The sequence below is a fragment of the Oncorhynchus tshawytscha genome, linkage group LG22, assembly GCF_018296145.1.
Source record: "Oncorhynchus tshawytscha isolate Ot180627B linkage group LG22, Otsh_v2.0, whole genome shotgun sequence".
NCBI lineage: Eukaryota > Metazoa > Chordata > Actinopteri > Salmoniformes > Salmonidae > Oncorhynchus > Oncorhynchus tshawytscha.
In genome coordinates, this window is record NC_056450.1 from 18175165 (window position 1) to 18190650 (window position 15486).

The 15486-nt window shown below is 42.6% G+C and overlaps 2 protein-coding genes across 2 annotated transcripts; one reads left to right on the plus strand and one right to left on the minus strand.

Moving 5' to 3' along the window:
* Window positions 1-555: 555 nt before the first annotated feature.
* Window positions 556-6362, minus strand: e2f1 (E2F transcription factor 1). Its single transcript, XM_024384480.1, has 7 exons — window positions 4896-6362; window positions 4612-4714; window positions 4261-4480; window positions 3800-3952; window positions 3600-3714; window positions 3229-3457; window positions 556-3093 (listed from the first exon to the last, which is right to left on the minus strand). Exons 1-7 carry the CDS (start codon window positions 5139-5141, stop codon window positions 2858-2860), a joined length of 1302 nt encoding a protein of 433 aa, XP_024240248.1. The 5' UTR covers window positions 5142-6362; the 3' UTR covers window positions 556-2857.
* Window positions 6363-6764: 402 nt separating this feature from the next.
* LOC112221985 (zinc finger protein 341) lies at window positions 6765-15349 on the plus strand. The gene is made up of 15 exons (XM_024384487.2): window positions 6765-6845; window positions 7306-7416; window positions 7585-7775; window positions 7992-8141; window positions 9855-10067; window positions 10305-10488; window positions 10626-10719; window positions 10829-11055; window positions 11669-11877; window positions 13535-13743; window positions 13918-14014; window positions 14103-14235; window positions 14328-14439; window positions 14594-14664; window positions 14797-15349. The coding sequence occupies exons 1-15, from the start codon at window positions 6815-6817 to the stop codon at window positions 15168-15170; spliced, it is 2406 nt and encodes an 801-aa protein (XP_024240255.1). The 5' UTR covers window positions 6765-6814; the 3' UTR covers window positions 15171-15349.
* Window positions 15350-15486: the final 137 nt, after the last annotated feature.

Consider the following 15486-nt stretch of genomic DNA (forward strand, 5'->3'; position numbering starts at 1 on the left):
CCTTTAGCTGCCTATAATTATAAAGAGCATTTAATGAATAACCTTCAGGCCTGTCGGAATAGTTTCTGGTGTAGTTAATTTATTAGCATCTCTCAATAAGAAGAGACAGTGATGTTACCTCAAATAACAGCTGATACCTCCTTACATTTTTTTTTAATGTATTTTTTTTAAAACAGTTGCTCGATCATACTGTTGCTGAATGGCTATGACAACATTGTGTGACAGGAATGCAGTACAGTCCTATTTAACAAGGAATTGTGTGTATCTGTCTGTGCTGTGTGCAATCGGAATCAAAGGACAGTAGTGTTGCTCCTACAATATGCCATTGCCAGCCCAATATCCTTGTAACAATTACATTGAATTGTAATCTCATGGATTTGTTATTTGTATATTGCCAAATGCTAATAGGTGAAATAAAACAATGGCATAACAATGACATTCAGAAAATATATGACTAAATATTCAAAAGCATGGTTCCCTCATTGAACAGACTCAAAAGAGAATTAAACACAAAGCATGGATTTATGAGGATACATTTGATAAAGCACACCACACTATCAATATATGCATTTATTTATCTACTGTACACTAAAGTTTCTGAACATATGAGAAAGACAAGTAGTATAGATGCACAGCAGGAAAATCAAAGGCAGAGTGTATTCAAGGTTTAAAATAACTGTCCAGTGAAAATCTCACTTTGAAAAGTTAATGGTCTGTTAACTCAAACCTAAATAATGCTGTTGACTCGTCCTATACTCGTATTTGTGGCCAAAGCATAAATGGGAGAAAAATAACACTTCAAAAAAACAACTTCAAACTTGTATCTCGAAGCGAACGTTTAAAAAAATACTATGAGCTGGCCAATCAGCAGCCGGCTTGCATTGTTAATGACCGGTATGCATCCACACCATTCTGTTGGGGTACGCCTACACCAATCCAACACAGAGAAGCTGCTTTTTGACACTAATTTAGCATTTCTTGAAAGGAAAACTATTTCACTTATATTGTAAGTAATAGATAATATTTCATAGAAATTTGGAAACACTGGACAGTTAGTTTATAAATGCTTCAACATTTTGTAATTTCCACTTAAAAATGTCAGATGTGATTTACCCTAATGAAAAATGTATCCTCTATAAAAATGTTGATGAATTATAAACCACATTTCCTGTTGCTGCAGGATTATTTTCCTGCTGTGAGAAACTGATCAAACAGACCAGTTTGCTGCTGGTGTGTGTATCGCATGGTGAGCATGTCTTAATTCCCCTCGTTGTTTGAGGTTCCAGGGACAGACTGCTCTGAACCGGTCTGTGATGAGAGAAAACTATGTGCCAAGACACTGTAGGCAAATGAGACATGACCTGCTACAATCTTGGGAGGGGACAATGGCGAGGGGCCAACATAGCATAGCATAACATAAATTAACAGGTACTGCACATCCCCTCATACAGATAAACATCTTTATCAATTCTTAAGAGACATTGTTCCACTAGAAAATTAACAGTCAACCGATGATTGACTCATTGCTCAAGGCCTTGTTACTGATGTACATTTATGACAAGCCATATAGGAATGCTTGGAACGTACAGTCTCATCAGTACCTCTGCTTTGCCTCACTGAACTTCAGTCATATTTTAGTTGACATACCTATTCTCTGCAGAACTTGCTTTTAACACATTTTGTAGGGTCAAATCAAAATGTTTTTATTCTTTAAAAAACTAAGTTGAGGCAAAGCACATGCTTGAAACCATTTGTTACAAGTAATTACTTTTACCACGGAATTTGTGGCAAAAATGTTAATCTTGTAACATTGTTATAAAACAAAGCACAGAACATTATAATTTTGACTGCAGCTCAGTTTCCTTGTTTCCCTTGCACGTTGTTAGCAGTGGCTGAATTTTCAAGAACAGTAGCCTGACTGCCCCCCAAAATAGTAATCCACAACGTGCGGTTAAGAAATTCAAATCAAACACTTTCATAAACACCTCAACTTTACACACAGCATAACACCTGAATTCAATCCATCCACCAGACATCCTGACTGTTTTTTGTTTGTTTTTATAAGGCACTACATGAGTCTTGCAGAAAAGAGTTGTGATGAGGTTCATGATAATGACAAAATAAACAAAATACCTCACATTAAAAAATTACTATTAGTTCAGCTGCCATTTCAAGAGAATCAAATTGAAGGCTGAGACAGTCCGACCAATAATGTGTGTGTGCCTTGTAATTAGCTTATGGGAGGGTTTGTAATAGGCACCCACAGGTCAGAGAAATAAATAACACCTTGAGGGGAAATAAAACAATCTTGGGAATATAAACAGAGCATACCAAACATTAGGAACACCTTCCTAAATTTGCTTTAACCTGGATTGACCTATGTCACGGAAAGAGCAGGTGCTCTTAAATGTTTTGTGCACTCAGTGTATATCCTCCCATTACCATTTGCCAACATACTGCACGACTTTATAAAATGCATCTGAACTCCAACTCTTACTGTAAAAGTCACTGTTCCTTACACCTGAGACTATGGCTAAAATGTCTACTATAACAAATTCATTATTAGCATTACATGCTAATATTCCAGCTGATAATCACATCCATATCCCACAAATACACCTGCAAACCACTTTAAAAAAAAAAGCTGTACAAAAACATGATTTGTATATAAATAAATTAAATAGCCAACTAAAACTAAATTATTTTGCTAAGCAACTTAAGTGCTAGTACAGTCTGTGCTGTACAATTCTGTATTTTAACCACTTGGGTATGCTTCTTTGTTCTGAGATGGTATGGTGTGTTCCCATAGAAACAGAACCTCATTCTAGTTCTTTGGGTTTTCCTTTCCACCACATTGTCAGAACTCCAGTGGGGTCAGGTCCCCAAAGTCACAGTCAAACAGTTCGCTGATGCCCTCGTGCTCCTCTAGACCAAAGTGGTAGTCTTGGCTCTGTGGAGGTGACAGGTTGATGAAGCCATCCAGTGGGTTCCCAAAGCACTCCCCACCGAGGAAGTCAGAGGACGGCAGGGGTGAAAGGTCAAAGTCCGGCAGTACTCCCAGGTTGGGGAACGGGTCGCCTTCCAGGAATGCTTCTGAAAGACAGAAGGGAATGCACTTTTAGTGACCACAGCAAATAGCCATTGGGGAATGTTAATGTATTTCTTGGAGAAATCTCAGACATTCCTGAATCTCAGGGTGACAGTGTGACACTAGTGAGAGCAGCTTACCCGCTTCACGACATAATGGCAGAGGGGAGGAGTTCTGTTGGGACGCAGCTGTTGATGTCATTTCCTGTGTGGTGCTGCACTGTGGTTGTTCCGCATCCTGGGGCATTGTCTGGTCTGTGGCTTTAGTTGGGCTGATGCCTGTCACTGGGCTGCAGACACCAGAACTGTCCTCTGGACACAGGAAGACGTCGATGGGACCCTGAGTGCTCTTCAGGGAGACCTGATAGCCCTGCCAGAAGATGACAAAAGAATAACAGAAGACAAATCAACAGTTGTGGTTGAAGTTTAAACCACATTAACTGGAATACAGTATTTGGTCCAGAAAAAGAGTCTTGAGCAAGCGTCCATTGTTATTTTACCCTCCCACATACCTCACTGGGCTCTGAGACTTGCATCTGGGTCTCTGGAGGGGCTCTGATTACCATCACCAGCTGGTCAGGAGAGTCAAAAGACTTCCGCAGATCCTGGCACATCACATAACCCAGCGTGCCATTATGTTAAAGAAAACGGCCCTATAATGCATATTCAAACACGTACAGTAAAAAAAAAAATGTAAAAGACAAAAGGATATTTCTTGTTCTGGGTATCCTCAGTGAGGAGTCTCAGCTGAAGGTTACACTTGGTAATGAGCTCGTCCAGTTTCTCCTCCGCCTGTGTGAAGTCAGAGACCTCTTTCTGTAGGTCCTGGTAACGGGAAACAGACGCTTCATCAATACGGTTCCCCCTGTGACCAACAGAATGACCTCATAGTTAGGATAATGGGAAAAAGTGTTTCTAATACAAATATCCTGTGAAATCACTGATGTATGCATTGACTCATATCTGTAGAGGCCAGCACAATAAGGATTGTAAGTGTAATCGATGTGAAATGGCTAGCTAGTTAGCAGTGGTGTGCGCTAATAGCGTTTCAATTGGTGACGTCACTTGCTCTGAGTCATTGAAGTTGTTCCCCTTGCTCTGCAAAAGCCGCAGCCAGAAAGACCAGAACACATATTGTCATACTGCATGTACAGTACAAGAGTTCAGACTTACAGCCATTGTATGTTGTTCTTTGATTTCTTGGAGATGAGCTGGATACCCTCCAGGACATTGGTGATGTCATAGATGCGCCTCTTCTGCACTTCCAGGACCTGCGAGGCCCAGTTGAGGTCCACCACCCCGTCAGGAGACTGGGCTAGCAGGTCCAAGAAGCGCTTGGTGGTCAGGTTCAGAGACGTGTCATAGCGAGACTTCTCTGTCGAAGGCTTTGGAACTGAGAGAGAAAGGGAGACAGGTAATAAGTCCAAGTATTTTCATTCCTTTGGCCAAAATTATAATAGTTATAACTGAATTATCATTAATAGTTAGATTTAAGTTGTGAATGTAAAACAGGGTGTCTTGTACCTCTAGGAGGTGCTGGTGTGGATGTTGGGATTCTCCCAAGAGAAGGGGGGCGAGAGGTGCTCACATATTGGTGATCACTGTCCAAGTCCAGCTTCCTCTTCACCTGAAACACAATTTATAAAAAGGGGGGGGACAAGGTCAAATGTTAGTATAGATGCAACACAGATAATTCACACAGACACACTTTCTGTAGTCAGTGTACAGGTATAACAGGTATATACAGGTATAACCTCATCCTAGTCACACTCCGGCCAACACCCATATCAAAATGGTCAGTTAACTACCGGTGGTCGTCCCAGAGTTGGCCGTCGCTGGTCCTGGACCACATCTGCAGGGCCTTGGGGGGTGGCGAACAGAAGGATCTCTCCAGTGTTGCTGGGGACTGCAGAGTTGAAGCCCACATTGCTGGGAGTGGAGATTATGACTATTTGGTGGTCCTCTGAGAGGCCAATACTCCCAGCATTCAGAAGAGTCTCAAAGTCTACCAATAGATCCTCCGACGTCTGACCTGATAGGAGCGTTTCTGACATCGCACACACAACTGGGGTGCTCTAGTCCCCTAGATCGTGTTGGGGCAGAATTCAAGTCCAATGGCTTGGTATGGTAGTATTAGCACCTTTTGACATATGTCATCTCTAATGTATGTGCATAATAGTGTAAATGTATTGAAAGAGTTGGCTTTCAAATACTGAGGTTAAACATGTCTAATATTAACAGTATCTTGCTGACAATCAAGCTCCAACAAAGCTGACTCATTCGAAAATGTATGGTCAAAGGTCAAATATAGGGCGTGATTCCTACAAATTAGCGAGCTATAAAATAACGTTGAGACAGTGGTTGAGGTTTCTGACAGCTTCAGTCTAATATACAGTAGTTAGTCTGAAACCATACAATACAGCAACACTTATGGTATATTGATAGTTGAAAAAAGTGTAATAAACCACCACCAAGGTCAGCTAGCGTGCTAACTTGCTGCGAAGTTTTTCTAACTAACATTAGGTATTTTCATCTTTCCAATGACTGCGGCGAGGCCACATATAGCAACTCCTTCCCTTTGTCCATTGTCGTTAGCTAACTAGTTATTTACTGTAGCTAACGTTGATTTACATCAACGTTAGTTTGGAGCAAATTGTAAACATAATGATAATAATTTGTTTACTGTGTTGCTAGCGAACAGAGTTAATTGAATACTGTATCCAACGACCTAGAAAAGTTGAGCGAGTTAGTTAACTAGCTGGCTTGCTAGTATAGTTAGCCAAGAAATTGGGTTGTGTTCGCTTCAGGGTTAACTTTGAACACAACTCAGTTTCATACGAAGCTCACAAGCAAAACATCAGCTACAACAAGTCAACGAATCTAAATACTTATTACACTTCCTAACAAAATTGCACTACCCAGAACGTCTAGTTTCCCTTGGAAGAATAAATAACCTGATTTATATAATGCGTTCTTTCAAAATGACACAATTTGGGCAAGTTAGCATACTAGCGAGATACAGTACTAGCAAACTCAGTTCTTCACCCACTCGTTTTGGTCAACACACCCAGGAAGCAATACCGCAAAACTGAAATAATGACAAATATTCACCCAAAAAATCTACATATCCGATCAACGAATCATATGGATCGTTTCAATAAACACCGTGACTATAATCCGTGCACAAAATGTATCATCTGAGCCCCAAATCAACTATGATATTTTGTGCTATTATCCCAGCTGATCAGAACAAGAGTTGAGGTTTACCCGCCAAATCCTTTAGCCGCGAAACTGGCATGTGCAGGAATATCACGATTTCAATTGGCTGAGTGAATGCGCCCCGCTAAAGTCAGACTGGTCATTGGTTCAATGAAGTGCCACTCTCTGTGATACCACGCTTTTCGTTGTTTTGAATGGGAAAATATGTTTTTGTCAGATAAAATGTAAGAAAGTGTATATTAGACTATATCCTAACCCATTTGATTCACTTTATTATTTGGTAACTATTTTGTGATGCAAATCAAGAGGGGTGCAGGAGTTACCGCCGAGTTACCATAGCCATTAACATCTGACTTGGGATCAGCCTGTCCTACCCAATCCCAAAGTAAAAAGACAAGACAAATTCTGTTGGAACTGGTCCTGAAACAGCTGTTGGGAATCCGCCCACCTAACTTTGTCGGACACGCAGTCGTATTAATTGAGCGCCTACACACAGAAGAACTACAAGATGGCGCAGGCTATATTTGAAGTCCTGGAAGGTATCAATACATTTGATCATATTCATACTTTTATTTTAGCAACATGCTAGTGGGTTTTAAGACAAAGCTTTCTAGCAACAGTGCGGTTATTTTAAGTGATCTTGGGAGGTGAAATTATGTCATTGTGGTATGATAAGCCATTATAATCGATGCCAGACAGCTAGCTAGCTATTATTTCGTTGAGCGAATTTTTATAATCTTCCATGGATTGTTTAGATTTGCTTGTGGTAATGCATTGCTTTTCCTTTGGTTTGGTAATTCGTTGAGAATAAACAACTGCCACTTGAGCTAGCAATCATTTACCACCACCAGAAAATGGCAGGAATCGGCAGTCTTGTAGTCGGAAAGAGCAGTGGCGCACCAGTCCTATCACACGCATTTTGATTTGTTCATGTCGTACTGTGGTATATGCACCAATATTTGCACCGTTCTGAACCCCAGTTATATTATTGTGTTCCAGGGATGGACAACCAGACAGTCCTGGCTGTCCAGTCTCTGTTGGATGGCCAGGGAGGTGTGCCTGACCCAAACAGCCAGAACGTCTCAGGCTCATCTACCATTCAGTCAATGGGTGTGCGCTTCTCTTCACTTCCCCTTTCTCCTCTTGATCAGTGCATGACTGCATTGTGTTGGTCATAGAGAGGAACTACTCTAACACACATCAAACATGCATTCTGCATCTCCATTTATTGCCATTGAAATACTGAAGTGTTGATATATCCCCAATTGTTCTCTACAGACGACGAAGACGTCTTTCTTTGTGGGAAGTGCAAGAAACAGTTCAATTCATTGCATGCCTTCATGACCCACAAGAGAGAGCATTGCCAGTCCAATGCCCCCTCCCTATCTACAGTATCACTGGCATCTAGTAATGCCTACACCCCTGTGCCCTCCATTAGCTCTGTGCCACAGACCCCCGCCAACAGACAGGTGGGTACTGGCTTCTTTTTTATTGTTAGCTGAGATGTTTGTTATTAATTAGTCTCTTCCCAAAGTGGAGTGCCATGAGTGAGAAACAAGTTACTCATCTCCTGTATGGGCCAGTGCGTCGTACCATAGCATCCTCTCTAGATCAATAATTTGCTTGCATTGTAAATGCTGGCTAATGCGGTCTTCCTTTTTTCTTTGTTTTGCCATCCACATCAGGTATCCACATACATTACAGTGCCTCCATCTCCTCTTACTCACACACTTGTCCAAGGCAATGTTTTAGTGAGTGATGATGTTCTGATGTCTGCCATCTCCGCCTTCACGTCCATTGACCAACCCATGGCAGCTTTGCAGCCCCCTATTCAGGTAAGTGGTGTTCATTGAATTAAGCTATTCTTCTGGCTGTATTCACTATAAACAGTTGAAGTTGGAAGTTTACATACACCTTAGCCAAATACATTTAAACTCAGTTTTTCACAATTCCTGACATTTAATCTTAGTAAAAAATCCCTTTCTTAGGTCAGTTAAAATCACCACTTTACTTTAAGAATGTGTAATGTGAGAATAATAGTAGAGTGATTTATTTCAGCTTTTATTTCTTTCATCACATTCCCAGTGGGTCAGAAGTTTACATACACTCAATTAGTATTTGGTAGCATTGCCTTGAAATTGTTTAACTTGGGTCAAATGTTTTGGGTAGCCTTCCACTAGCTTCCCACAATAAGTTGGGTGAATTTTGGCCCATTCCTCCTGACAGAGCTGGTGTAACGGAGTCAGGTGTGTAGGCCTCCTTGCTCACACACGCTTTTTCAGTTCTGCCCACAAATGTTCTATGGGATTGAGGTCAGGGCTTTGTGATGGCCACTCCAATACCTTGACTTTGTTGTCCTTAAGCCATTTTTCTACAACTTTGGAAGTATGCTGGGGGTCATTGTCCATTTGGAAGACACATTTACAACCAAGCTTTAACTTCCTGACCGATGTCTTGAGATGTTGCTTCAATATCCACATACTTTTCCTACCTCATGATGCCATCTATTTTGTGAAGCGCACCAGTCCATCCTGCAGCAAAGCACCTCCACAACATGATGCTGCCACCCCCGAGCTTCACGGTTGAGATGATGTTCTTCGGCTTGCAAGACTCCCCCCTTTTCCTCCAAACATAACGATGGTCATTATGGCCAAACAGTTCTATTTTTGTTTCATCAGACCAGAGGACATTTCTCCAAAAAGTATGATCTTTGTCCCCATGTGCAGTTGCAATCCGTAGTCTGGCTTTTTATGGCGGTTTTGGAGCAGTGGCTTCTTCCTTGCTGAGCGGCCTTTCAGGTTATGTCGATATAGGACTCGTTTTACTGTGGATATATAGATACTTTTGTACCTGTTTCTTCCAGCATCTTCACAAGGTCCTTTGCTGTTGTTCTGGGATTGATTTGCACTTTTCGCACCAAAGTACGTTCATCTCTAGGAGGCAGAACACGTCTCCTTCCTGTGCGGTATGAACGGCTGCGTGGTCCCCTGGTGTTTATACTTGCGTACTATTGTTTGTACAGATGAATGTGGTACCGTCAGGCATTTGGAAATTGCTCCCAAGGATGAACCAGACTTGTGGGGTTCTTTTGATATTTTTTCTGAGGTCTTGGATGATTTATTTTGATTTTCCCATGATGTCAAGCAAAGAGGCACAGAGTTTGAAGGTAGGCCTTGAAATACATCCACAGGTACACCTCCAATTGACTCAAATGATGTCAATTAGCATCAGAAGCTTCTAAAGCCATGACATCCTTTTCTGGAATTTTCCAAACTTTTTAAAGTCACAGTCAACTTAGTGTATGTAAACTTCTGACCCACTGGAATTGTGATACAGTAAATTATAAGTGAAATAATCTGTCTGTAAACAATTGTTGGAAAAATTGCTTGTGTCATGCACACAGTAGATGTCCTAACCGACTTGCCAAAACTATAGTTTGTTAACAAGAAATTTGTGGAGTGGTTGAAAAATGAGTTTTAATGACTCCAACGTAAGTGTATGTAAACTTCTGACTTCAACTGTAAATCTTGTTTACTTTCCCTTCTCAGAGTAACCTGAGTCACACAGGTGCATCCTACCTCCAGCACCATCAGCAGTCCTCCCACTCTCTCCCACCTGGACAGTCTCAGCCTATGTCTTCCCAGGTGCTGTCCAGTATCAGCAACTCAGTGGTCCAGGTCTATAGCACTATGCCTCAAATGTCTGTGAGTGGTAGTGCAGAGATTCACACCCTGGGCTTGCAGCCATTCCAATCTGTACAGGTGAGCTTTTACTAAGGCAATCTGTAATTTGCACAGAATGAGGAGGATGACAGACTTGTTTATTTACATGTCTGTACTCTGCAGTGTTTGGGCAACATCCTAAAGATGTTGGACCATTAGTTAATGTGTTATACATGGCCAGGTTGCAGTTGTAAATGTGAACTTGTTCTCAACAGGCCTACCTGGTTAAATTAAGGTGAAATAATAAAATGAAAAGTTATTATTTCTGCCCCACAGGTCCCCAGTCAGTGTGTGGAGAGCCAGTCATTCAACACTCCTCCAGTATACAGTCCTGGGAAGCAAGGCACCAAGACCAAAACCTGCAGCATCAATGCAAACCTAACTGAGCTTGAAGAGTTTGAGAAGGTGATCATTCCTAAACAACCAAGAAATGGCAAGAAAGGCCAGGATGGAGCAGCAGGTATGATTTTGAGAAACAAATGTCAATATACATATAGGTCTGTATCCTAAGAAATTATTATTTATTTTTTATATGACATGTTTCTCATTATTGGCTAAATAGAATAATGTTGTCCGTTCTATGCATCGGCTTTTCAGCTGAACAAATGAAAGGAAAGTCCCTGAAGCTTAAGTGCAATTTCTGTGACAAAGTCTTCTCCAAAAACTTTGATCTCCAGCAACATATCAGAAGGTGAGTTTCACAAATCAGCCCAAATAAAAAAGCACTATCCATATGCATTGAATCTACCCAGGATAAGAATATCACATGTTTTATATTATAATCTTGGATGTCTCCACAGTCATACAGGGGAGAAGCCTTTCCAGTGCATTGTATGCGGCCGGGCCTTTGCCCAGAAGTCTAATGTGAAGAAGCACATGCAGACACACAAAGTGTGGCCTTCGGGAGTGGCCAATTCAGTGTCCAGGCTGCCCATCACGGTCAAGGTGGTACCACTGTGTGCAGAGGAGGTCATAGAGCAACAGGAAGAACAGGAGGAACAACAACAGGAAGAGGAGGAGCAGCCAGGTAATCATCTCACTGTCTAATGATCAGGGCGATTCCCTGATCCACCTCAACGCAGACGACACCATTCTATATACTTCCGGCCCGTCCTTGGACACTGTGTAAATAGCCCACCCATTTTTACCTACCTCATCCCCATACTGTTTTTATTTATTTACTTTTCTGCTCTTTTACACACCAATATCTCTACCTGTACATGACCATCTGATTATTTATCACTCCAGTGTTAATCTGCAAAATTGTAATTATTCGCCTACCTCCTCATGCCTTTTGCACACACTGTATATAGACTCTCTTTTTTTTCTACTGTGTTATTGACTTGTTAATTGTTTACTCCATGTGTAACTCTGTTGTTGTCTGTTCACACTGCTATGCTTTATCTTGGCCAGGTCGCAGTTGCAAATGAGAACTTGTTCTCAACTAGCCTACCTGGTTTAATAAAGGTGAAATAAAAAAAAAAAGATAATCAGTTCTCTATAGGCCACTAAGACCTTTTAAGGATGACATTGGCAATAAGTAACAATTACCAAAATCCAAAGTCAATGAAATATGTAGTAATGTATAAGGGCTTAAGTATGTATTATAAATGTAGATTGTGTACTGAATGTGTGTCCAGAAGCCCCAGGTGAGCCCGAGGAGAGAGACTGTGACTCCCAGACTGATGTGGACAGCTTGGGAGATGGTGACTGCAAGCAGAAAGGCCAGCAGGCCCAGACCAAGCAGATTATCCTGATCGACAGCTCCTACCAGTGCCAGTTCTGTGCCGGCAAGTTCAGCACCTACTTCCAGCTCAAATCGCACATGACCCAGCACAAGGGGGAGCAGGTGAGTCCACATGGCCAGAGGGAAGGATCTACCGGGAACAATAATGAAGCATTCATGCACAAGCTTTATTATGCACAGGGGCAATCAGTGCTAATATTATTTGGCAAACTTTTTTTGTCCTCCGATGTAGTTATTCAAATATGAATCTCTCCATATCCCAGTCTACTGTCCCCACTTGCTTCAAGATGTCCACCATTGTTGCTGTACCCAAGAAAGTGAAGGTAACTGAACTAAATGACTATCGCCCCGTAGCACTCACTTCTGTCATCATGAGGTGCTTTCAGATGCTACCTGAGGACCATATCACCACCTTACCTGACACCCTAGAGCATATCGCTGCAACATATCCACGGACGACACAATCGCCATTGCGCTGCCCTATCCCACCCGGACAAAATAAATACTTATGTAAGAATGCTGTTAATCGACCACAGCCCAACCTTCAACACCATAGTGGCCCTCCAAGCTCATCACTAAGCTCAGGTCTCTGGGTCTGAACCACTCCCTGTGCAACTGGATCCTGGACTTCCTGACGGGCTTATCCCAAGTGGTAAAGTTGGGCAACAACTCCTCCGCCACGCTAATCCTCAACACGGGAGCGCCACCGGGTGTGTTTAGCCCCTTCTTCTACCCTGTTCACCCATGACTGCGTGGCCACGCACGTCGCCAACTCAATCATCAAATTTGCTGAGAACACAATAGTGGTAGGCCTGATTACCAACAACGATGAGACAGCCTACAGGGAGGAGCCGAGAGCCCTGGTGGAGTGGTGCAAGGAAAATAACCTCTCCCTCAATGTCAACAAAATGAAGGAGCTGATCGTGGACTACAGGAGACAGCAGAGAGAGCACATACCGATCCACATCAACGGGTCGCAGTGGAGAGGGTCAAAAGCTTCAGGTTCCTTGGCGTGCTGATAACCTGAAATGATCCCTTCACACAGACAGCGTAGAAGAATGTGCAACAATGCCTCTTCAACCTCAGAAGGCTGAAGAAATTCGGGCCCTCACAAACTTCTACAGATGCGTCTTTGAAGCTATACTGTCGGGCTGTATCACAGCCTGGTACGGCAATTGCATTGTCCTCAACCGCAGGGCTTTCCAGAGGGTGGTGCGGTTAGCTCAACGCATCAGAGGGCACACTGCCTGCACTCTAGGACCTCTACAGCACCGGTGTCACAGGAAGGCCAAGAAGATCATCAAGGACCTCAGCCACCCGAGCCACAGCTTGTTCACCCCACTACCATCTAGAAGGTGGAGATATTACAGGTGCATCAAAGCTGGGCCCAAGAGACTGAAAGAGGTCCCATCTCCAGGCCATCAGACTGCTAAAGAGTTACCACAAGCTGGCCTCTACCCAGTACTCAATGCTGCACCTTAAAAACTGCTGCCCAATGTACATAGTCATGAACACTGGTCATTTTTTAATCATGTTTACATACTATATTGTAGTCATGGCTCATCCTATATAACTTATTTTAAAATATTTCTGGATTATGTGTAATTTTTTTATTGCTAGGTATTACTGCACTGTTGGAGCTTGAAATCTGCGATAACATCCGCAAATCTGTATACGCTACCAGTAAACTTTGATTTGTGTCAGATACCTTCGAAGGATGAGAACAGAGCTTCTAATGTTCCTTCCTGCTGTGTTTCAGGTATATAAGTGTGTAGTGAAGACCTGTTCCCAGACATTCCAGAAGCTGGATCTGTTCCTGGAGCACATCCGGACGCACCAGGAGCAGCTCACCTACCGCTGCCACCTGTGTGGCAAGGTGTTCCCCTCGCTGTTTGAGCTGGGGGTGCACCAGTACTCCCATTGCTTCTGTCCCCAGCAGAACCCACGCAAGGAGACTACTTTCTATAGGTCAGCTTCACCATCTCCACTCTTTTAATTAGGCCATCCTAATGCTTACAAAGTTCAGTCAGTGGCTTTGGTTAAACATTTTTATTTTCAGTGTGATCACAACTTCTCTCTGTGTTATGACCTTTAGTTTGACCCCAGGGTTAGTGGTTTCACAAGTGTTTCTATCACACTCAGGTGCATGAAATGCCAAAGCCGGTACGCCACACAAGAGGCCTTGGAGCAGCATTTATTAACTGCCTCCCATAACTTCCCCTGCCCACATTGCCAAAAGGTATGGTCTAGAAAATAAATGGTTGTCATTCACTGCTAGGTTAGCATCTAATTTCCATGCAGTTACTCTAAAGAATGCATTTTGTCAGGTTTTTCCTTGTGAGAGGTATTTCCGACGACACCTGCCCACACATGGTATCGGAGGGAGGTTCAAATGTCAGATATGTAAAAAGTTCTTCAAAACCGAGCACTACCTCAAACTGCACACTCGTATCCACTCAGGTAAGGCATGCAGACACATTAGCCCATGATGCAAATAACTTTCACTCAATTCTCTTTGCTGTGCTTATGGCAACACTGTCATTTCATTGCAGGAGAAAAGCCATACAAATGTTCTGTTTGTGAGGCCATGTTCAACAGGAAGGACAAGGTGAAGAGGCACATGCTCATTCATGAGCCCTTTAAGAAATACAAATGTCCATTTAGGTAAGTGAGACTTCTGTTCCAACAGGTCATAAGTGAGGCTATTTGGAAAGCTGAGCCACAAAGGATTCCAACAAAAAGCTGAGGATACCTTTGACGTCAATGAAACTAAGCTCTGCTTTATTGGCTTATTCAAAGCATTGTTTTGTTCTTTCAGGACACATGTTGGCTGCACTAAAGAGTTTAACAGACCAGACAAGCTGAAGGCACACATATTGTCTCATTCTGGTGAGTGTTTCCTGTCTGTAAATTATTAATAGTCACAGCTGTAAACATAATAAACCTTGTTACAGGTCTTGACAGCCATTTTAAAGTTAGGGTTCAAAACAATAGAGCCATACCTTTTTCTGTCATCCCAAGGTATTAAGCCCTATAAATGTGGGTACTGCCAGAAAGCTTTCAGCAGAAGAGCCCACATGCTGGAGCACCAGCGCTCGCACACAGACAACTATCGTTTCCGCTGTGCCACCTGCAACAAGGGCTTCACGCGACAGAAGTACTACAGAGACCACAAGTGCCCCGTGGCTGCCGTGAAGGACGGGGCGGAGAAGAGAGTGAAGAGGCAGGGACACAGGACAGAGGGGAACCAGGAGTCGGAGCATAGCAGGGAAGAGGTGGATGAAAGGGAGGAAGAAGAGATTGAGGACCCTCAGGCAGTGGAGTCAAGTGTTCCAGTTGAGGATCAGTCAGAGGGAGGAGAGGCAGAGCAGGAGGAGCACTTTGGAGACTGCTGAGTGACACTGGCTGTTTACAGCATAGCACCCATGTTTAGAGACAATGGATTGTGGCCTGAGTTACATTCAAGTCAAATCTTGATCTTGTCCTGAGACTACCTCTGCATGTGGAAGGGACTTGAATCTCTCTCCAATTAAAAGGTGTTTCTATACGTTTTATATTAAAACATTGAAGCTTGGCACTTTTTCCTGTTAGTGATTGTTATTCAGAACAGTGAGATGCCTCATCCGTGACCAGACATGTGATAATGTTTTCATCCTGATGAAAGCACTTTGTTTAAAAGGTATTTTTTTCCCACCTGCACAGTCACTCTAT

Coding starts and splice junctions, on each gene's coding strand:
- e2f1 (XM_024384480.1), bottom strand. CDS start 5,141: ATGTCAGAAACGCTCCTATCAGGTCAGACGTCGGAGGATCTATTGGTA. Junction 3,458..3,599: donor AAGTCTCAGAGCCCAGTGAG/GTATGTGGGAGG, acceptor ATCTTCTGGCAG/GGCTATCAGGTCTCCCTGAA. Junction 3,094..3,228: donor GCCATTATGTCGTGAAGCGG/GTAAGCTGCTCT, acceptor TCTGTCTTTCAG/AAGCATTCCTGGAAGGCGAC.
- LOC112221985 (XM_024384487.2), top strand. CDS start 6,815: ATGGCGCAGGCTATATTTGAAGTCCTGGAAG. Junction 6,846..7,305: donor TATATTTGAAGTCCTGGAAG/GTATCAATACAT, acceptor ATTGTGTTCCAG/GGATGGACAACCAGACAGTC. Junction 13,744..13,917: donor AAGGAGACTACTTTCTATAG/GTCAGCTTCACC, acceptor TATCACACTCAG/GTGCATGAAATGCCAAAGCC.